The 14,827-nt window shown below is 54.5% G+C and overlaps 1 protein-coding gene across 1 annotated transcript in view; it reads right to left on the bottom strand.

Annotated features, from left to right (window-relative positions):
• Window positions 1-391: 391 nt before the first annotated feature.
• DIP2A (disco interacting protein 2 homolog A) overlaps window positions 392-14,827 on the bottom strand; it is a 99,613-nt gene continuing 85,177 nt past the window's right edge. Inside the window, exons 28-38 of the mRNA XM_045284552.1 lie at window positions 14,719-14,755; window positions 13,967-14,133; window positions 13,168-13,298; window positions 12,534-12,702; window positions 10,976-11,146; window positions 9,082-9,143; window positions 8,435-8,492; window positions 6,242-6,316; window positions 4,103-4,277; window positions 3,362-3,485; window positions 392-2,799 (exon numbers count right to left, since the gene is read on the bottom strand). Coding sequence (XP_045140487.1) covers window positions 2,547-2,799; window positions 3,362-3,485; window positions 4,103-4,277; window positions 6,242-6,316; window positions 8,435-8,492; window positions 9,082-9,143; window positions 10,976-11,146; window positions 12,534-12,702; window positions 13,168-13,298; window positions 13,967-14,133; window positions 14,719-14,755 — 1,422 coding nt within the window. The 3' untranslated portion in view covers window positions 392-2,546. The remainder of the gene's footprint in view (window positions 2,800-3,361; window positions 3,486-4,102; window positions 4,278-6,241; window positions 6,317-8,434; window positions 8,493-9,081; window positions 9,144-10,975; window positions 11,147-12,533; window positions 12,703-13,167; window positions 13,299-13,966; window positions 14,134-14,718; window positions 14,756-14,827) is intronic.

Here is a 14,827-nt window from a genome sequence, read left to right as displayed (position 1 = left end):
CACCGCCCGTTCTAAATAGAGCACAGCATGAAGACACTTTCAACACCATTAGAAATTAAGCACTTACTTGCCTATCAAGTGGCAAAGGTATATTACTTTAGTCCTGGGGAAAGTTCATTTCATCTTTGTTGGGGCGGCTGGGAGAGAGGCCTCTCTGGCACGACTAGCTTACCCTTCTGGAGAGCAGGGCTCTCCCAAACTTCAAACATGACACAAACATTGATCCACTCAGTTTACCTGTGAGAATTAGGCCCAAGGCGGTAATCGTGGAAGTGTGAGCCTATCTCTGAGGGGGTCCACCACCACACTGCTATGCGCAAGCCACATTTAGTCATGGTACACCTATAAGATGGAAAACTACACCGTCATTAAAATGATATGTAGAAGAATATATGTAACAGATTGAAAAGTTTGTAATTTATTAAGTACAAAACATTATAAAATAAGTATATGATTCTAATAATAAAATTTTCATAGTATTCAACATAATTCAGGGATTTACATTGAATACTAATGCCGCTATAGCCCAGAGGTAGGATTATAGAATTTTTTTAGTTTTCTTCTTTATACTTTAATAATGTGCTTTCTAGATTTAATGCGATAAGCATAATTATTTTTATATTCAGAAAAAAATATACATCCTATTGGGGGGCATTTTAAAAAACCTTTTCACACATTTCAAAATATAGAATTATAAACAGTCAATAACATTTTTTTATTAACATAATGATATAAAAAATTTTAGTGTGATATACAGAATTCCCAGAGTAAATTTTACACATTTTAACGTACTTATTAAAATCCTAATTTACAAGAACACCTTGTCTTACTGCCACTGATCTCTCAATACAAAAGCCTTACAGTACTTTAATTGCTATGAAACTACAACATTAACACGGCGGTTAGGTAGTTCTCGCACCTTTCCGGTCATTCTATCACAAGGAATGTCCATTATTAATCCACGGCTAAAATGTCTGTATGTCAAACAATAAGTTACACAGATTCTGTACATAATTACAGTAGAATTATTAGAATTCCAGTATGTGGCAACATCCTACACTGCTTCTAACACCATAGGCGAAAACGAGCTACGATGTGCGATGCTATCTGTAGCCAAGCCCGAGGACGATGTGAGTGAGAGTTTGCCCACTCAGTAGGACTCCTTTGGCAGAGACTTTACAACGGGGCAGGATTCATCGCAGCTGTGTTAGGCACTGATCCAAGCTAATTCCAGACTAATTCTGGAAGAGCCCGGTTGTTTCTGTGAGACATGCACGATTCTAAGTTTTCCCACCCGTAGTCCCCATAAAACCCAACAATTTCATAATGTACTCTTTCCTCGCTATATAAAAATAATCTATGTCGTAGACTCGTGCTTGACTTCGAATTCTTAAAAGTAGCTAAAGGTTTTTACATTCTCTTCTTTGATTTAGGTTCGCTATAATATTAGATCACTTGGGTCAGTCAAGTCGAAATAAAATACCTGGGTATGGTTCGGCCAAATTTTATACGCATTCAACTCAACATGTGAAGGCAGCCGATAAGGGTGGGAGCAAGACCACCTTCGATGTTAGACCAAGCTCTCCCCACTCCTCCTTGCCGGTTACTTCAGCATGTTCCCAACGCAGAACTGCTCAGAACGGGGAACCTTGGGTTTTTCCACTAGTGTTTAGAACCCACAGACTCAGAAAAAAACCGAGGCATGTACACCTCTGGTGTAACAAGAAGGTTACTACTGTAATGCTATGAAAACAAGTAACTGGACTAAACTGCATGAAGTTAGAAATGTGGGAGTGGTTTAAAACTTGATGCTGGCTTCTTGTTCTGAACCAGCACATCCATCTAACTCGACAGTCCAGCCTAGCACCTGCCGCGTATGAGTGACTATACGCAGACAGACAGGTACACCTGTCTCAGTAGAGAAACCGGCAAAGGAAGGACACAGAGCAGCCGTGGCCTGTGCCACAAAGCCAGGGATCACTCGCCTCCCCATCAGCCTTTCTGGGCTCACCTGCCTTCCCATGAAACAGCAGTGAGGCAGCTACGAGGAGGGCCTGTGCAAAGTTTGTTCCTTAGTTTCCCCGCATAAGTTCTATCACTGAATTTCTCATTTGGTGTGGGAACAGAGCATTGAATTTTCAAAATCAGGAGTTCAATTTTTTAGGGAGAGAAAGTGCAAAATCGTCATCCAGCAGAGAACGGCCGCACGCCCGCCTGCAGCTGCTCGCAGTGCCCGTGCTGGGCCCTTCCTTTGCCAGCCACCCACCTGTGGAAACAGACATCCACTCGTAAGTGTCCTTGGCAAAGTCGAAACATGTCTTTAACTAAATCCAGGGAACGCCTGCCAAGCTGAGACTTAGGGCCCTGCGCACACAGGTGCGTCACAGCACTGAGGAGTGATGGGAGTCCCCCCGAAGACTCGTGGCTGGAGACATGTCAGCATGTCCACGTGCTACATCACTTCCGACGGGTCTCAAGGCCCCCAAGGCGGCATTCCGGCGGTGTAAGCCTCTCCTCTTAGTCCTCTATTCTCAGTGTGTGCGGGTTCACATGTTGTAGGCGACATAGATGGGGTCCAGCTGGTCGGCCAGGAAGCCGTCCCTCAGGTGCATTCGCTGCTTCTCCCCCCGGGAGTTGATGGGGATCACTCCCGGGTCCACGATGACCACCACGCCAACGACCAGGTAGTGCTCCTCCAGCACCACATTGGTCACCAGGGCCACCAGGTCCAGTGCATCCTGCTCCAGGCCCTCGAGCTCCACCACCACCACCAGCAGGTTGGTCCACGTGAAGACGGCACTGCAGGGGAGAAGACAGAGGCCGTCGGGCGGGGTGGCATCCAGAGACAAGCAGCCAACAACAGAGGCGCAAAGAGCACATGGCTGCCTGTGGCTAACGGGGCACTGCTGCCTAACAGCACTTAGTGCTGACAGGTAACGTGAAGGGTGCTTCACCGGAGCATCGGTGGGTTGGTGGAAGTTCTTGCTAAGAATCAAGAACACGGCTTGATGTGGAAGCTGAGCCTGCCCCACATGAGCCCTCTGCAAAGCAAAGGAATCACGAGGCATGTCCTTGAAATGAAGAAATCCGCATTGAAAGCAGAAACATTTCAGGATTGGAACTGGGGGTGCCTTATAATTGTGTGCATTTGGGGAGAGCCCCTGGGTTTAAAACTGTTTGGGAAAAGAGATGAAAATCAAAGGAACCCACCCAAGGACAAGCAGTGTGTCTCGAGAGTGAGCCAGGCTCGTCATGTAGCCCTGAATCACCTGGCCCTGCAGGGTCCAACGTGTCCCTGAGCACAGAGGCCCACGCCCAGAGCGCCCTGCCCGGCACCACCCCCGGAGCCCCAGGCCCTCACCACTCGGCAATGCTCCTGTGCGCCCGGATCACCGAGGTCTCAATGTCGATGGGGTGGTACCGCATGCCTCTCAGCTCAAGCGTTTCGTCCAGGGACCCGACGACGTACAGGGCATCATGCCGCTCTGCAAGGGCACACAGTTGAACACGCAGCAGGTTAGGGTGCACCAGCCAAGCTGCTCTGACTTCTTCCTGAGAGGCCTGTGCCAGCCCCAACACAGACTCTCTGGAACTGGTAGCTTCCCCCTGAGGGCGGCGAGGCTGCTGCTCTTCTGGACCCTGTGGTCACTAATACGTTGGTCTGTCATCTCTGCAGCCAGTGACCACATCGGAGGTGATATGGCCACACGTGGCTGTGCGTTTAAAATGGCTTTTCGCCACTGTCTGAATTTATAGGTCCTGACTGCATTAAGTTAGCTGCTGGGGCCACACAGGGTCCTATGGGCACTGACTACAACTCAGAACCAGTCTTGGAGAGAGGGGTCATGCTGGTGAGAGCACAGGGGTCCTGTTTGGCATCAGGTGGGTGAAACAGCCCGATAGGAAGTGCTGGGGTGCTGGAGAACCTGACAGCTTAGCCCAGAGGTCAAAAGGCAGAGAGAAGCAACCACCGAGGGAGCACATCACAGCACGGAGGCTCCACAATAGAGAACACCGGCCACAGTGAGCCTGTGGTAGGGCTGCGGGCAGAACGCCCCCCACTGAGCGCCTCGAGCACTGTGGCAGCCCCGGTCACCCTCACCTCCGCTGGCATCTGTGAGCTCCGTCCTCCGGAGAAAGCCGAGGTATCCAGTCCTGGCCCAGATGGTCTGTGTGTCTCCAAAGCTCAGCCGGGCATTGAAGTGGTCAGCGTGCAGTGCCTCCTCCCCGTACACGGTGTAGTACCCGGTGGCGTTGTGGGGACTGCTCACCCAGATCTGCAGCCAAGGGGATGGTGCTGTGTCACACGTGTGCAGCTTTACGATAGGGACCAGGCCCAGCTGATGGACAAGGCTCGCAAAACCTCCAGTGAACTAGCAGCGGCCATTGGGCAGGGAAGCAACAAAGCCCACATGAAAGAAGCACACCAGCCTGTGTGATCATGAGGCGGCAAAGAGAGTAAGTATCAGGAGTTCCAAAGCAAGCAAGCAAATTGACGTGAAGGCGCGTGGACAAAGTAGAGACCCAAAACCCACCTGCAAAACAATTGGACAGGCCCTCACAGAGGGTCCGCGCAGAGGGGGGTATGAGAAATTCAGGGGGTGATAGAGCACTGATGAAACACAGAACTATCCTCTGGTTCTTTAATAGTTCCTCCCCTTACTGTTAAGACTTATGTTTCACCTCATTAATACTGTTAGACCTGCTATGTTCACGTGTATAATTAAGATCGTTCGATGCAAGAATGCCAGGGTGGATGACCCTTCAGAAACAGCAATGGGAGTAATGATTCATTGAGGATACGGGAAGACAGGCGGTGGTGGGAAGGGTGGGAAGGGGAAGCTGATAGCAATGAGGACTGTATAACCACACATGAGGGGAGCAAATAACAGAATTGTAGCTGAATGGATATATTGGATGGGGTAAGGTACAGCTAAATATATATACATGATCGAATAATAATAATAATATATAATAATAACAACAAGGGTTCCTGGAGGGGGGTGGGGGGGTAGGGATAAAGGGGAGCTGACATCAAAAGAGTTCAAGAAGAAAGAAATGTTTTGAAACTGATTGTAGTAGCAATTGTACAATTATGCTTGCTTTATTTGAATTACGACAACTGTCAGAGCTCTCAATAAAGTGATGGGGAAAAAGAAAAAGGAAAACAAAAACAACCTCCTGTTGCTTTCTATTCCACAGTGAGCAGAAGTGCGGCTCTGTTCTCAGCACCTCTTAGCTAGGGAGCTAAATGAAAGTGCAGGAAATACAGAACTGTCCTCCTCTTCAGGCAAGGGCTCCTCCCCGAGGCCCAGGGATGACATCTGGAGGTCTCTGTGCTGTGTGCGGAGCCAAGACATTGACCCAACATGCCTCACATCAAACGGTGGCTGAGAGAAAGTTGGGAACTACCTAGATGGCCACAACAGGGACAAACCACACTGACGGGGTCAACTGATGAGCGGGCCGCGTGAAGCCACGTGGAGGCACATCGTAGCGGAGGGCCCAGTGAGGTGAGCCTGCGTCTGGAGAGCACATGGTGCGAGTGTGTAGACCACAGGACCCCGCCACACAGAGACAGCAGGAGCTCAGCATGCACCTGATTGGTCCTCAGGTACAGCTCGGCAGCAGTGAGAGCCCAGGACCCTCCTGGGCAACCTTTAGAAACAGGTGTCCCAGGGTGAAGAGTACCTGCCACCCTCATCTGCAGCCTGGGAGCTCACAAGAACACCCAGCCCCAAGGGAGGAGAAGGGCATGGCAGAGGAGGAGAGGCAGGCTTCCCTTGCTGCCCACACCACCCAGACCATCTCTAGGAGTGGCACCTGTGGCCTTGACAACCCTCGGCCGGCGGTGTGAGGGCCCCCACGCCAGCATTGGAGTCCCCAGCCTTCCCTATGAAGGGATCGCCCCTTGGTGGCCTGAGAGCTTCACTGTCCAGCCGCTGCTACAGAGCAGTTCCAGTTGCCTGACCCTGGGGTCCCACTGCTGGAAGTAGCAGTGCAGGCTGTAGGGCTGTGTGGGATCCCTGCGGGAAGGGCCCAGGGCCCTGAAACCCCTCGTGGAGGTGGGCACAGGGATGTACATGCTGGTGAAACAGTCAGCAGCTTATCGCCCACTCCCAAAGGGTTAAGTAATCCTGTGTCTAGCCAGAGAGGAGGAGGGTGCAGACGAGCAACACCGGAGTGCAGGTGCGTGCAGGCAGCCCTCCGCGAGCCTCCCCCAGAGCTCCGCAGTGCTCACCTCTCCCAGGTGTGAATCTCCAAGGGGCCCTTTGGTTTCGGTGTGTGCAATGATGACCTTCACCCCTGGGAGAATCTGGAAGAAGAAGGGAGTCCCATGCTCAATAAAACACTGTGTAAGGCACTTCTTAGAGTGCTTAAGACCAAGCAAAATCAAAGAGCACTTCCCCAGGGGAGGTGACTTACAGTGTATGTGACTGGAAGGAAGCACAAAAGTCACTCCCAAGTTTCACTCGCTTTGTAAGGAGGCAAGAGATGTTCGGGTATAAGCACAACTGTGAGTCTTAGCAAGACCACCTGAGTTCCCACAAACAGACTCTATTGTTGGGTGCTAGCATACAGAGGAGTCTGTATTAAGCTCTCTGAACTTCAGAAAGCAGAGCCACGTCCCCAGGTCCCTTTGGCTCCCAGCCTGCCCCATGAGGACTCCCCTGAGCCTCTCTCCACTCATCCTGGGCAGCAGGCTCTCCATTGTGTGGCTACACCAGGCCTGGTCTCCTGTTCACTGTGTCCACCTTGGGCAGGTGTGAGGATGGGCCAGAAGCCACAGGAAGGCGAGGAGGAGTGCCAAATGTGGCTGCTCTTCCGACGATGCCTGGGTCAGTGCCAGGTCCTCTTTCCCATCTGTCACGGCTCTCTGGGCCCTGCCCCACTGGAGCCACTCTGACTTCTTCCCCACCTGGCCCATCTGAACCCCAAACCCAGAGCTCTCTTTCTGAAGCACAAGTCAGGCCCAAGTTATTTGTAACAGAAGAAGAAAGTGGGTGGAAAGTCCAGTAAAACGGTTGACTAAACAGTTTTGGGGGAGCCTGGCGGGATAGCGCTTATGCGTCGGGCTGCGATCCGCATGGTTGCCAGTTTGGAACCACCAGCAGCCCCTCCGGAGAAAGACTGGGCTTTCTACTCCTGTCAACAGTTACAGGCTTGGAAACCCACAGGGGGTTGCTCTGAGTCAGCCCTGACTTGATGGCAGGGAGCGTGGTGTGGAGTTTAAACAACTGTGGTTCAGCCACATGGGGTAACAAACACCGCACAGACCTGCTTCCAGCTGAAGGGCACAGGGGCAATGAGGACTTTGTGGGGGTGGGCTCTGCTTGGCTGGTTTGCTTCTGAGAGTTCTACCTTTCAAGAAAGAGCACGTGGGCGGTGCACTTCCTGAGACCTCGCACAGCTAAGCTCTCTGCTGTACCTGTGCTCTCGCATCCTTGCACTAGCCCATGCAGCGCTCACATTTGCACCTGGGACATAGTGACCTCTGCCAGGCACTAAGATGGGGGCTGGGAATGGAGCCGTGCAGCGGACACTGACCCCAGCCTTGTGGGCTCCCACAGGGCTGGCGATGGCAGAATGCCACCTGCCCCAGGCTACCACTATCTGTAGCCCTTCACGCTGAGCAGGTGCTTCCAGACCTGGGTGGCTCTCGTCCAGGCTGTACAGCCCATCGGCTAAGTACAGGGCCCTCTGTTTCCAGGGTTGACTTAGTGGTCTGGGTGAGGATCTGGCAAATGCAGGGCACAGCTGTGGAACTGGATGAGCTGGCTGGTACCTTTCAGTGCATTCAGCCTACCCACCCGCCCTCGTCACTGTTCAGAGGCAGGCCAGAGCTCTCCACCACGAGAAGTGTCCTTCACATGCACCAGACTCCTCTTAGATGCTCCTCTGTAGTGTGACGGGGCCCGCACCGGCCCTGCTTGGGGCTGAGCACCCCGTCACCCTTCAGCTGCGCATCTGTCCTCTGTGCTGAGAGTTCCTCACGCTGCTGCTCCCCTCCCCCTCTCCCATGGGATTTTGTGGGGTGTGAACAAAGCATCTCAGTCGCTACGCTCTGCTTTCAGGCTGCCCTTGGAGAGAGAAGCTCTCATTTTCATGTACCTGGAGTGAAAGGAGGCCCTGGGGGCGCTGCCAGGTGATCTCATTAGACTGCTAATCAGAAGATCGGTGGTTCAAACCCCTCAGCCACGCCATGAGCTGTCTGCTGCCATAAAGACAGACAGTCTCCGAAATTCTACGACAGGCTTGGGTGAGTCGGCAGTGGGTTTGGTCTGGTCTGAGGTGGATTAAAGCAGAAGCCGCCCTCCATAGAAGCCCAACGGCCTCAACTGAGTATGGGTGATGTTCATGAGGGCACCAGGGGCTCCCAGCACTCTGCAGCCGATGACTCAGACACTGTGCAGTAGGCCTGAGCTTCCCCTACCTTTCCAGACTCCATCAACGGCAGGCTGTGTGGAGAGCCCCGTTCTACCAAACGCACCCTGGAATTAACAAGGGGAAAGGTCAGAATAAGCAGCCCACACAGATGGCGATTTCTAAACAGACCGTGAGGTGACCAGAATTGATGATCACAACATCTGTCCATGTGATGACAGTGACCAGGATGCCAGCGCATCAACAGTCAATGTGTGACTGTTGTGGGCAGTGGTGTCCAGGGCTTATGCAGAACAGGCCACACGCTGCCACCCCACCAGCCTCCATGTTTATACTGGGCTGCAGTGAGGCAACGTAAGGATCCAACATGGGGACCTGCGTCCCAAGGCTGGGAGGGACTCTAAATAGCACCAACTACACAGACAAACCCATAAGTGCCCAGCGGGCCATTTCCCAGGGGAAACTGCAGGCAAAGATTCCACCAGCGCTGCCCCTCTGGGTATGTGTGCATGTGCCTGGGGTCTTAAGGACCCCAGCTCTTCCACTCCTTCTTGCCGTGCCGCAGCCCCTCTGGTCAGGCTCAGGGTCGCTGCTCCCCATCCCCCTGCCCCTGGGGCCTGGGAGGCCGCAGGCAACACAGACCACGCCCACTGTGTGCCACCTGCTGGGGGCAGGTCCATTGGGGGTGGAGCTCACCTGTCATGGCGCAGTGCCCTCATGTCCACATAGACTGTTGTTGGATCCGGGCCGGCTGTGCCCTGCAAGGGAAGCAGCAGCTGAGGGCATGCCCACCCGCCCTCTCTCAGAGCCTCTGCATCCAGGACCGAACCAGCCAGCTTGTCCTGAGACCCGGGGCTCTGCGCAAAGGGCGCACGGGCCCCAAGCAGGGCAGGTGCACAGTGACTGTGAGTGAAATGTCCGCCATGAGAACTTAAACTTCAACTCTGGCAGCATCCTATCCCCGCCAAGTACCTTCACTGGGTTCTGGGGAAGGCTTCCACCAGCCAGCAGGGTCGGACAGCTCCTAGCCAGCCAACCTGGTTCTGTAAGGACTAACCACCTCAATTTCTCCCTTCTTGCTTGTGAGCTCATCCCACTCGACTAAAGGGCACCGTGGCCCATCTTATTAGTTCAGAACCATCCAATCAAACAAACACCAACTTCATTCTTGGGAAACCCCAGACCCTATACTACATCTTCCGGAAACAACACTCCTGTGTTGCAACGCGACGCAGCCCATCCTCCCAAGACAATGCCATGAAGGTTGATTTTTCTTTGAAGACAGCTGTACTCTCAATTTCAGTTACAAAGGGGCTGTCCTGACATGTCCGTTAACATTCACTGAAAGCAAAGTCAGACCATGAGCGCGGCTCTGGTTCGCCTGGAGCGGAGGTGTGGGGCATGGGCACACACACGAGGTCGTACCTGCTCAGCCAGCTTTCCCAGCCTGTTGGGCTGACAGAGGTAAGGGAGGCCAGCAGAGTGGGGACAGAGAGGAGACAGCCACGAGGAGACACAGACAGAAGGCAGCAGGAACGTGAGAAACACGGTGAGAGAGAACAGAAGGCATCACTGTATCTTAAACAACAAACAAGCGAGGCTCTTGCAACCCTGCGTGTCATTCCATGAGCCCCACGCGTGGTGCTCCCTGCCAGCCAGCCGGACTGTCTGGAGAAGCAGGTGGGCTTCGGTGCGGGCACTGGGCACATCCCAGGACGGAAGGGGCAGTAGAGGACTTGAGAAAAGGCTCCGCCTCAGCTCCTGCCGCACAAGGAGCGCTTGTGGCCCTGCGCAGGAACAGGGCCTCTGGACAGGGACACAGAACGATACTGCTCTGGCAGCATGGCCTCTTGGCTGGGCACAAACTGGCCCAGGCAGCGGGGTTCTAAGGAAGTGGATGCGGCTAGTCAAGCGGCCTGGAAACCAACAAAGAGAGCCGGCTGCTCTGGGCTCCGCTTGCCGGGGCGAGGCCCCTCCTCCCGGTGGCTCTCACACAGCGTGGTAAGGCGTCTAGCCCACCACCTGGCTCTCTGATGCTTGAGGAGGAAGGCACTGGAGAAGCCAGCATAAAATCTGGATGGTCGCCGAATCACCAACAGCACACGGAGTCTGGCTACTCGGTTTCTGAAACGCTGCTTCCTCTCAGGAAGTCAAATAGCCCTCGCGACTTAAAAAATCAATCCGGGCAATTAAAAAAAAAATTTTTTAAGTCACATAATTGATGTTGCTATCAAAAATTGATGTAGGGGCATAAGATAGTAAATTAGATTGCTCTTGTTCTTCAATGCCAGCTGCACAGCATAAACTACTTTGAGGTTCTTACAGGCCAAGTAGCTGTCAATGTTCAAATACCATTTAGGGTGGCTCTCCAAATTAGACTCTGTTCACAAGTAAGCATAGAACAGATTTTTCAATAAAGCCTTCACCCTTAAAAGCTCTGAAAATGGAAATACCACCGGCAGCTGTATCGTCAACAGCTGCAGGGGGGAGGGACAGGGGGAGGAGGATGTAAGGATGCACATTTCTTACCATGTGACCAGAAAATCCCCCAGCACCCAGCCCCTGGACCCACAGAAGGGCAGAGCCTCACCTGCAAGCAGATGGCCACGTTGACCCTGCACCCGAAGGTGGTGCTCACGGCGCGCGCCGACAGGCCCAGGTCTTTGAACAGCTTGGAGAAGGACTGTGTCAGGCTGATACGGGGCCGCTCCTCCGCCACCACCATGCAGGTGCGCACGCAGGACAGGTTCACGCCCCGCATCTGTGGACAAGTGGCAGTCAGGTGCACATGGGGGGAAGCACCGAGGGCCTAGCCAGAGCTTCTGCGTGGGATCCCACACACGACTGGACCCAGGACTGCTCAGGCACAAAGGCCAGGCTGGACACACAGCCCCTCTCCTCTCCTGGGCCCCGTGGGGCCTGCTGGAGTCTGAAGGCTGGCACAACTCAGCCCACTGCATTGTGGCCTGCCTCTACTCTCTTCCTGCAGACGCCTCCTGACACTGCCTGGCTCCGCCACGGGCCATGGGGGGCTTAGTGGTGTGCCCAGAGGGGAGCTCTCCCTGGCCCTCCTTTTGCAGGCCTCAGGCACCCCTAAACCTACTGGTTGGGAGATGCCGGGGGGGGGGGTCTCTGACTTTCTGTGTGCCATCCTGCAGGTCAAGAGAGTGGGGACAAAGGCCACATTTCCAGGAGTCATCAGGAGGGCAACCACGGTAGAGTCAGTGACACCCTGCAACCTTCCAAGCTATAGACTCTTGGTGCTGTGTGCCGTCCCCCTCAGCCTTCCCACACACACCCCTTGCTGCCATTCATCCACAGCACCCTCCTTCAGTGAGCCCTCTGGATCCCTGGATCCAGATCTGATCACCTTGGATCCTGCCCTCCGATGCATGCTGGGACCTACCCAACCCCACTTTCCACCATGGTCTGCCTCCCTCCACCTGAGATGACTGTGCAGAGCCGTACCACTGACTGCATTGCCCCTGACCCAGCTAGCTCCACATCTGCTGCCCATAGATCCCTGCCCAGGACTGTCCCTGCGGCTGCCCATGGATGGCTCTCCCTACACTTTCTCGGCCTGGCCCCTGCATGATCGGGTGAGGATGACACCGAAGAAAGCTGCACAGAGGACACGGGTGTAACATGTCCTGAAAAGAGACACAGTGGGGTCCAGAGGGTCAGAACTGGCATGGGAGCAGGACTCCGCCTGTTTCCACCAACGCCATGGGGAGGGCTTGGGAGTCACTTTCTATTTAACCCCCTCCACACACACACAGCCCTGGCCTGTGGCCAATGGGGTGGGCCCTGCAGCCAGCCCCCTCCCGAAGGGAAAGGCAAAGAATCTGGGGTAGGGCAGCTGTCAGATGGTGTTGGGAAGCATGAAGCCACCAAGACACTCCCATGGCACCAGCCCCCAGGGAGGCACGCTCGCCCCATGAGCCCCTATGTGCCCATCAGCCCATAACCTGGTGAGCATGGCCTTATGGATACGCAGGCCCCCAGGGCCCTCTGCCCGTGACCCAACAGCGGGCAGCACAGGGTCACCCCAGGGCCATGCAGGCATGCGTGGTCAACCTGTGACTTTCACTCTGCAGAGGTGCAGTCACCCTGTCACCCCTTGCCACCCGCCCGTGGAGCATGCTCACCCTGAGTGCACCCGTCTGTGTGCCCAGGCCCTTGGTGCACATCTCCATCACCGAGTAGGAGCAGAAAGTCACCCGGGCCTTGTACTGGCTGACGGCCGACAACCACAGCGACACGTTGCTCTCCAGCTCCAGCGGGGGCACCAGGACGGACTGGTGACCCGAGTAAACGCTGCAATAGACAGACACGGGGGCTGACAGGCACACGGGAGCACTGGCCCTGCACTGCTCCCCATAGTCTCCAGCCATGTCCTGAGAGTGTGGGGGGCTTACTGCATGGGGGTGAAGAGGACCCTGGTACAAGATGCACTGCCAATTCTGAATATGTGAGGGGCAAGCATTTCTCCCCAGTTACTATTCCTGGACACAGTTTTGTGTACTTTCCTGGATGTTCACCCAGCGTCACACCCACGCCTGCAAACCAACCCACACACACACACACAGGCATTGTCAACGTCCTCTGCTCACACGATGCACCACCAAGAGCCCACCTGCATGGAGTGCCCACCTGCACAGACCATCACAGGTACGCGTAGACCCACATGGACATGCTTACCTCCCTAGCCACCACAGGCGGGGCCCACCCTAGGGCACCGCCCACCTCAACCAAAGCTCCCACATATACAGCAGCACCCACCTGCACAGGCACCACAGGGCGAAGCCCAGGCCACAGTAGGGATCGAGGCAGATGGCAATCTGGCGGGAGGGGTACAGCTCACACTGCAGCTTTATGGAGCGACACAGGGCGCTGGTGGCAGCGTGTGACATCTGAGGACAACACAAGGTCTGCTGGATGCAGCACTCAAACGCTACCGGGAACCAGGCAAACACCCCGCGGCACGTGGACTGCTTAGCACACGGCTAGCTGTGACTGTGATAAATGCTCAGATCCCCACCTAAGCTTAGCACTACCTCTTCCCGAAGCAGGACATGGCTTTCTCAAAATCTGCAAAACCAGAGGCCAAGGTCAGAAAGGGTTTTAGCTGAGTGCCTGGCCCCAAGTCAGGAACTGGTCTCATCAAACCACCCCTCTCCTCGAGGCCAGCAGACTTCAATGAGGAATTTTAGAAGCTAACAAAAGCGTAGAGCAGGGGTCCTCAAACTTTTTAAACAGGGGGCCAGTTCACTGTCCCTCAGACCTGTTAGATGGCCAGACTATAGTTTAAAAAAAACTATGAACAAATTCCTACGCACACTGCACATATCTTATTTTGAAGTAAAAAAACAAACAGGGCAAAAACAACCAGCAGGCCGGATAAATGTCCTCGGCGGGCCGCACGTGGCCCGTGGGCTGTAGTTTGAGGACCCCTGGTGTAGAGCGTGCATGTATTACTGTTAGGCTCACCTCCCGCCGGGCCTACCGATGTTAAACACAGACTGTGAGGGACACTCCTGCAGCTGCCTTTACCTCCCAGCAACCAGAGCTGGAGACCCACCTTCACGCCTGCGAGGATGCCCGTGGTGGACACACTGAAGTCCAGGTAGGCGAGCATGTCTGGGGACGGGGGCCTGAAGATGCTGGCGATTTTCTTTTTCGGGATGTCATCTGTCAGGCAGAAGTACCAGGATGTGGGACATGGTGCATGGTCTGACAACATACAACCTCTGGGCCTTCACAGGCAGGAGAACAACATGCCTGGGCCTGCCGGCTCCTGGTGGCTGGTGTGGGTGGGTAAGAGGGGCACAGTGGGCACAGGCTGGTGTGGCAGGGTACGAGTATCATGTTTTCTTCAAGAGAAGAAACAGCCAACGCTGCTGAGTCTGGGGAAGTACTCTGGTTGACTCAGGATTCTCAACCACAAGAAAGACTGACACAGCCCAGGTTACCAGGGAAGTAGAGCACTGGCCTGGGTGTAGAGGAAGGGACCGAAGCTTGGTGGTGCTAAGTATTGGCCAATTCACAGTGGTGCCCAAGGGTGCGCCTGGGTGCTCTGCTCCAGGGCCATACTTTCTGCCCCAACACACAGCTGAGCCTGTTGGAAGCCTAAGGGCCCAGCCTCAGCTAACAGGAGGTATTACATGGTGCCAGGACATGCCCACTGGGCACGGGTGGGGGGGTACCCTATCTACTGGTCAGCCAGGGGCTCTGAAAATGGCTGTGTGGTGGGTGGACGGGGTCTGATGCTGGCATGGGCGCCTCGGTGGCTAGAGGCCGTAGTGTTCTCTGTCCAGGCTGTGCCAGGCTGACACAGAGGCAAGGAGAGGAGCAGAGCTGAGATCCACACCTCAGAGGACCCGGTGACACGGGTTTAGGGCATGCTGGCTGGGCAGGGGCACCAGGAGACCCAGTGATCATG

Source organism: Echinops telfairi, unplaced genomic scaffold, assembly GCF_000313985.2.
Source record: "Echinops telfairi isolate 266 unplaced genomic scaffold, ASM31398v2 ScPeMD7_7469;HRSCAF=8507_0, whole genome shotgun sequence".
NCBI classification, from domain to species: Eukaryota; Metazoa; Chordata; class Mammalia; order Afrosoricida; family Tenrecidae; genus Echinops; species Echinops telfairi.
This window is presented reverse-complemented; position numbering and strand designations above follow the sequence as displayed.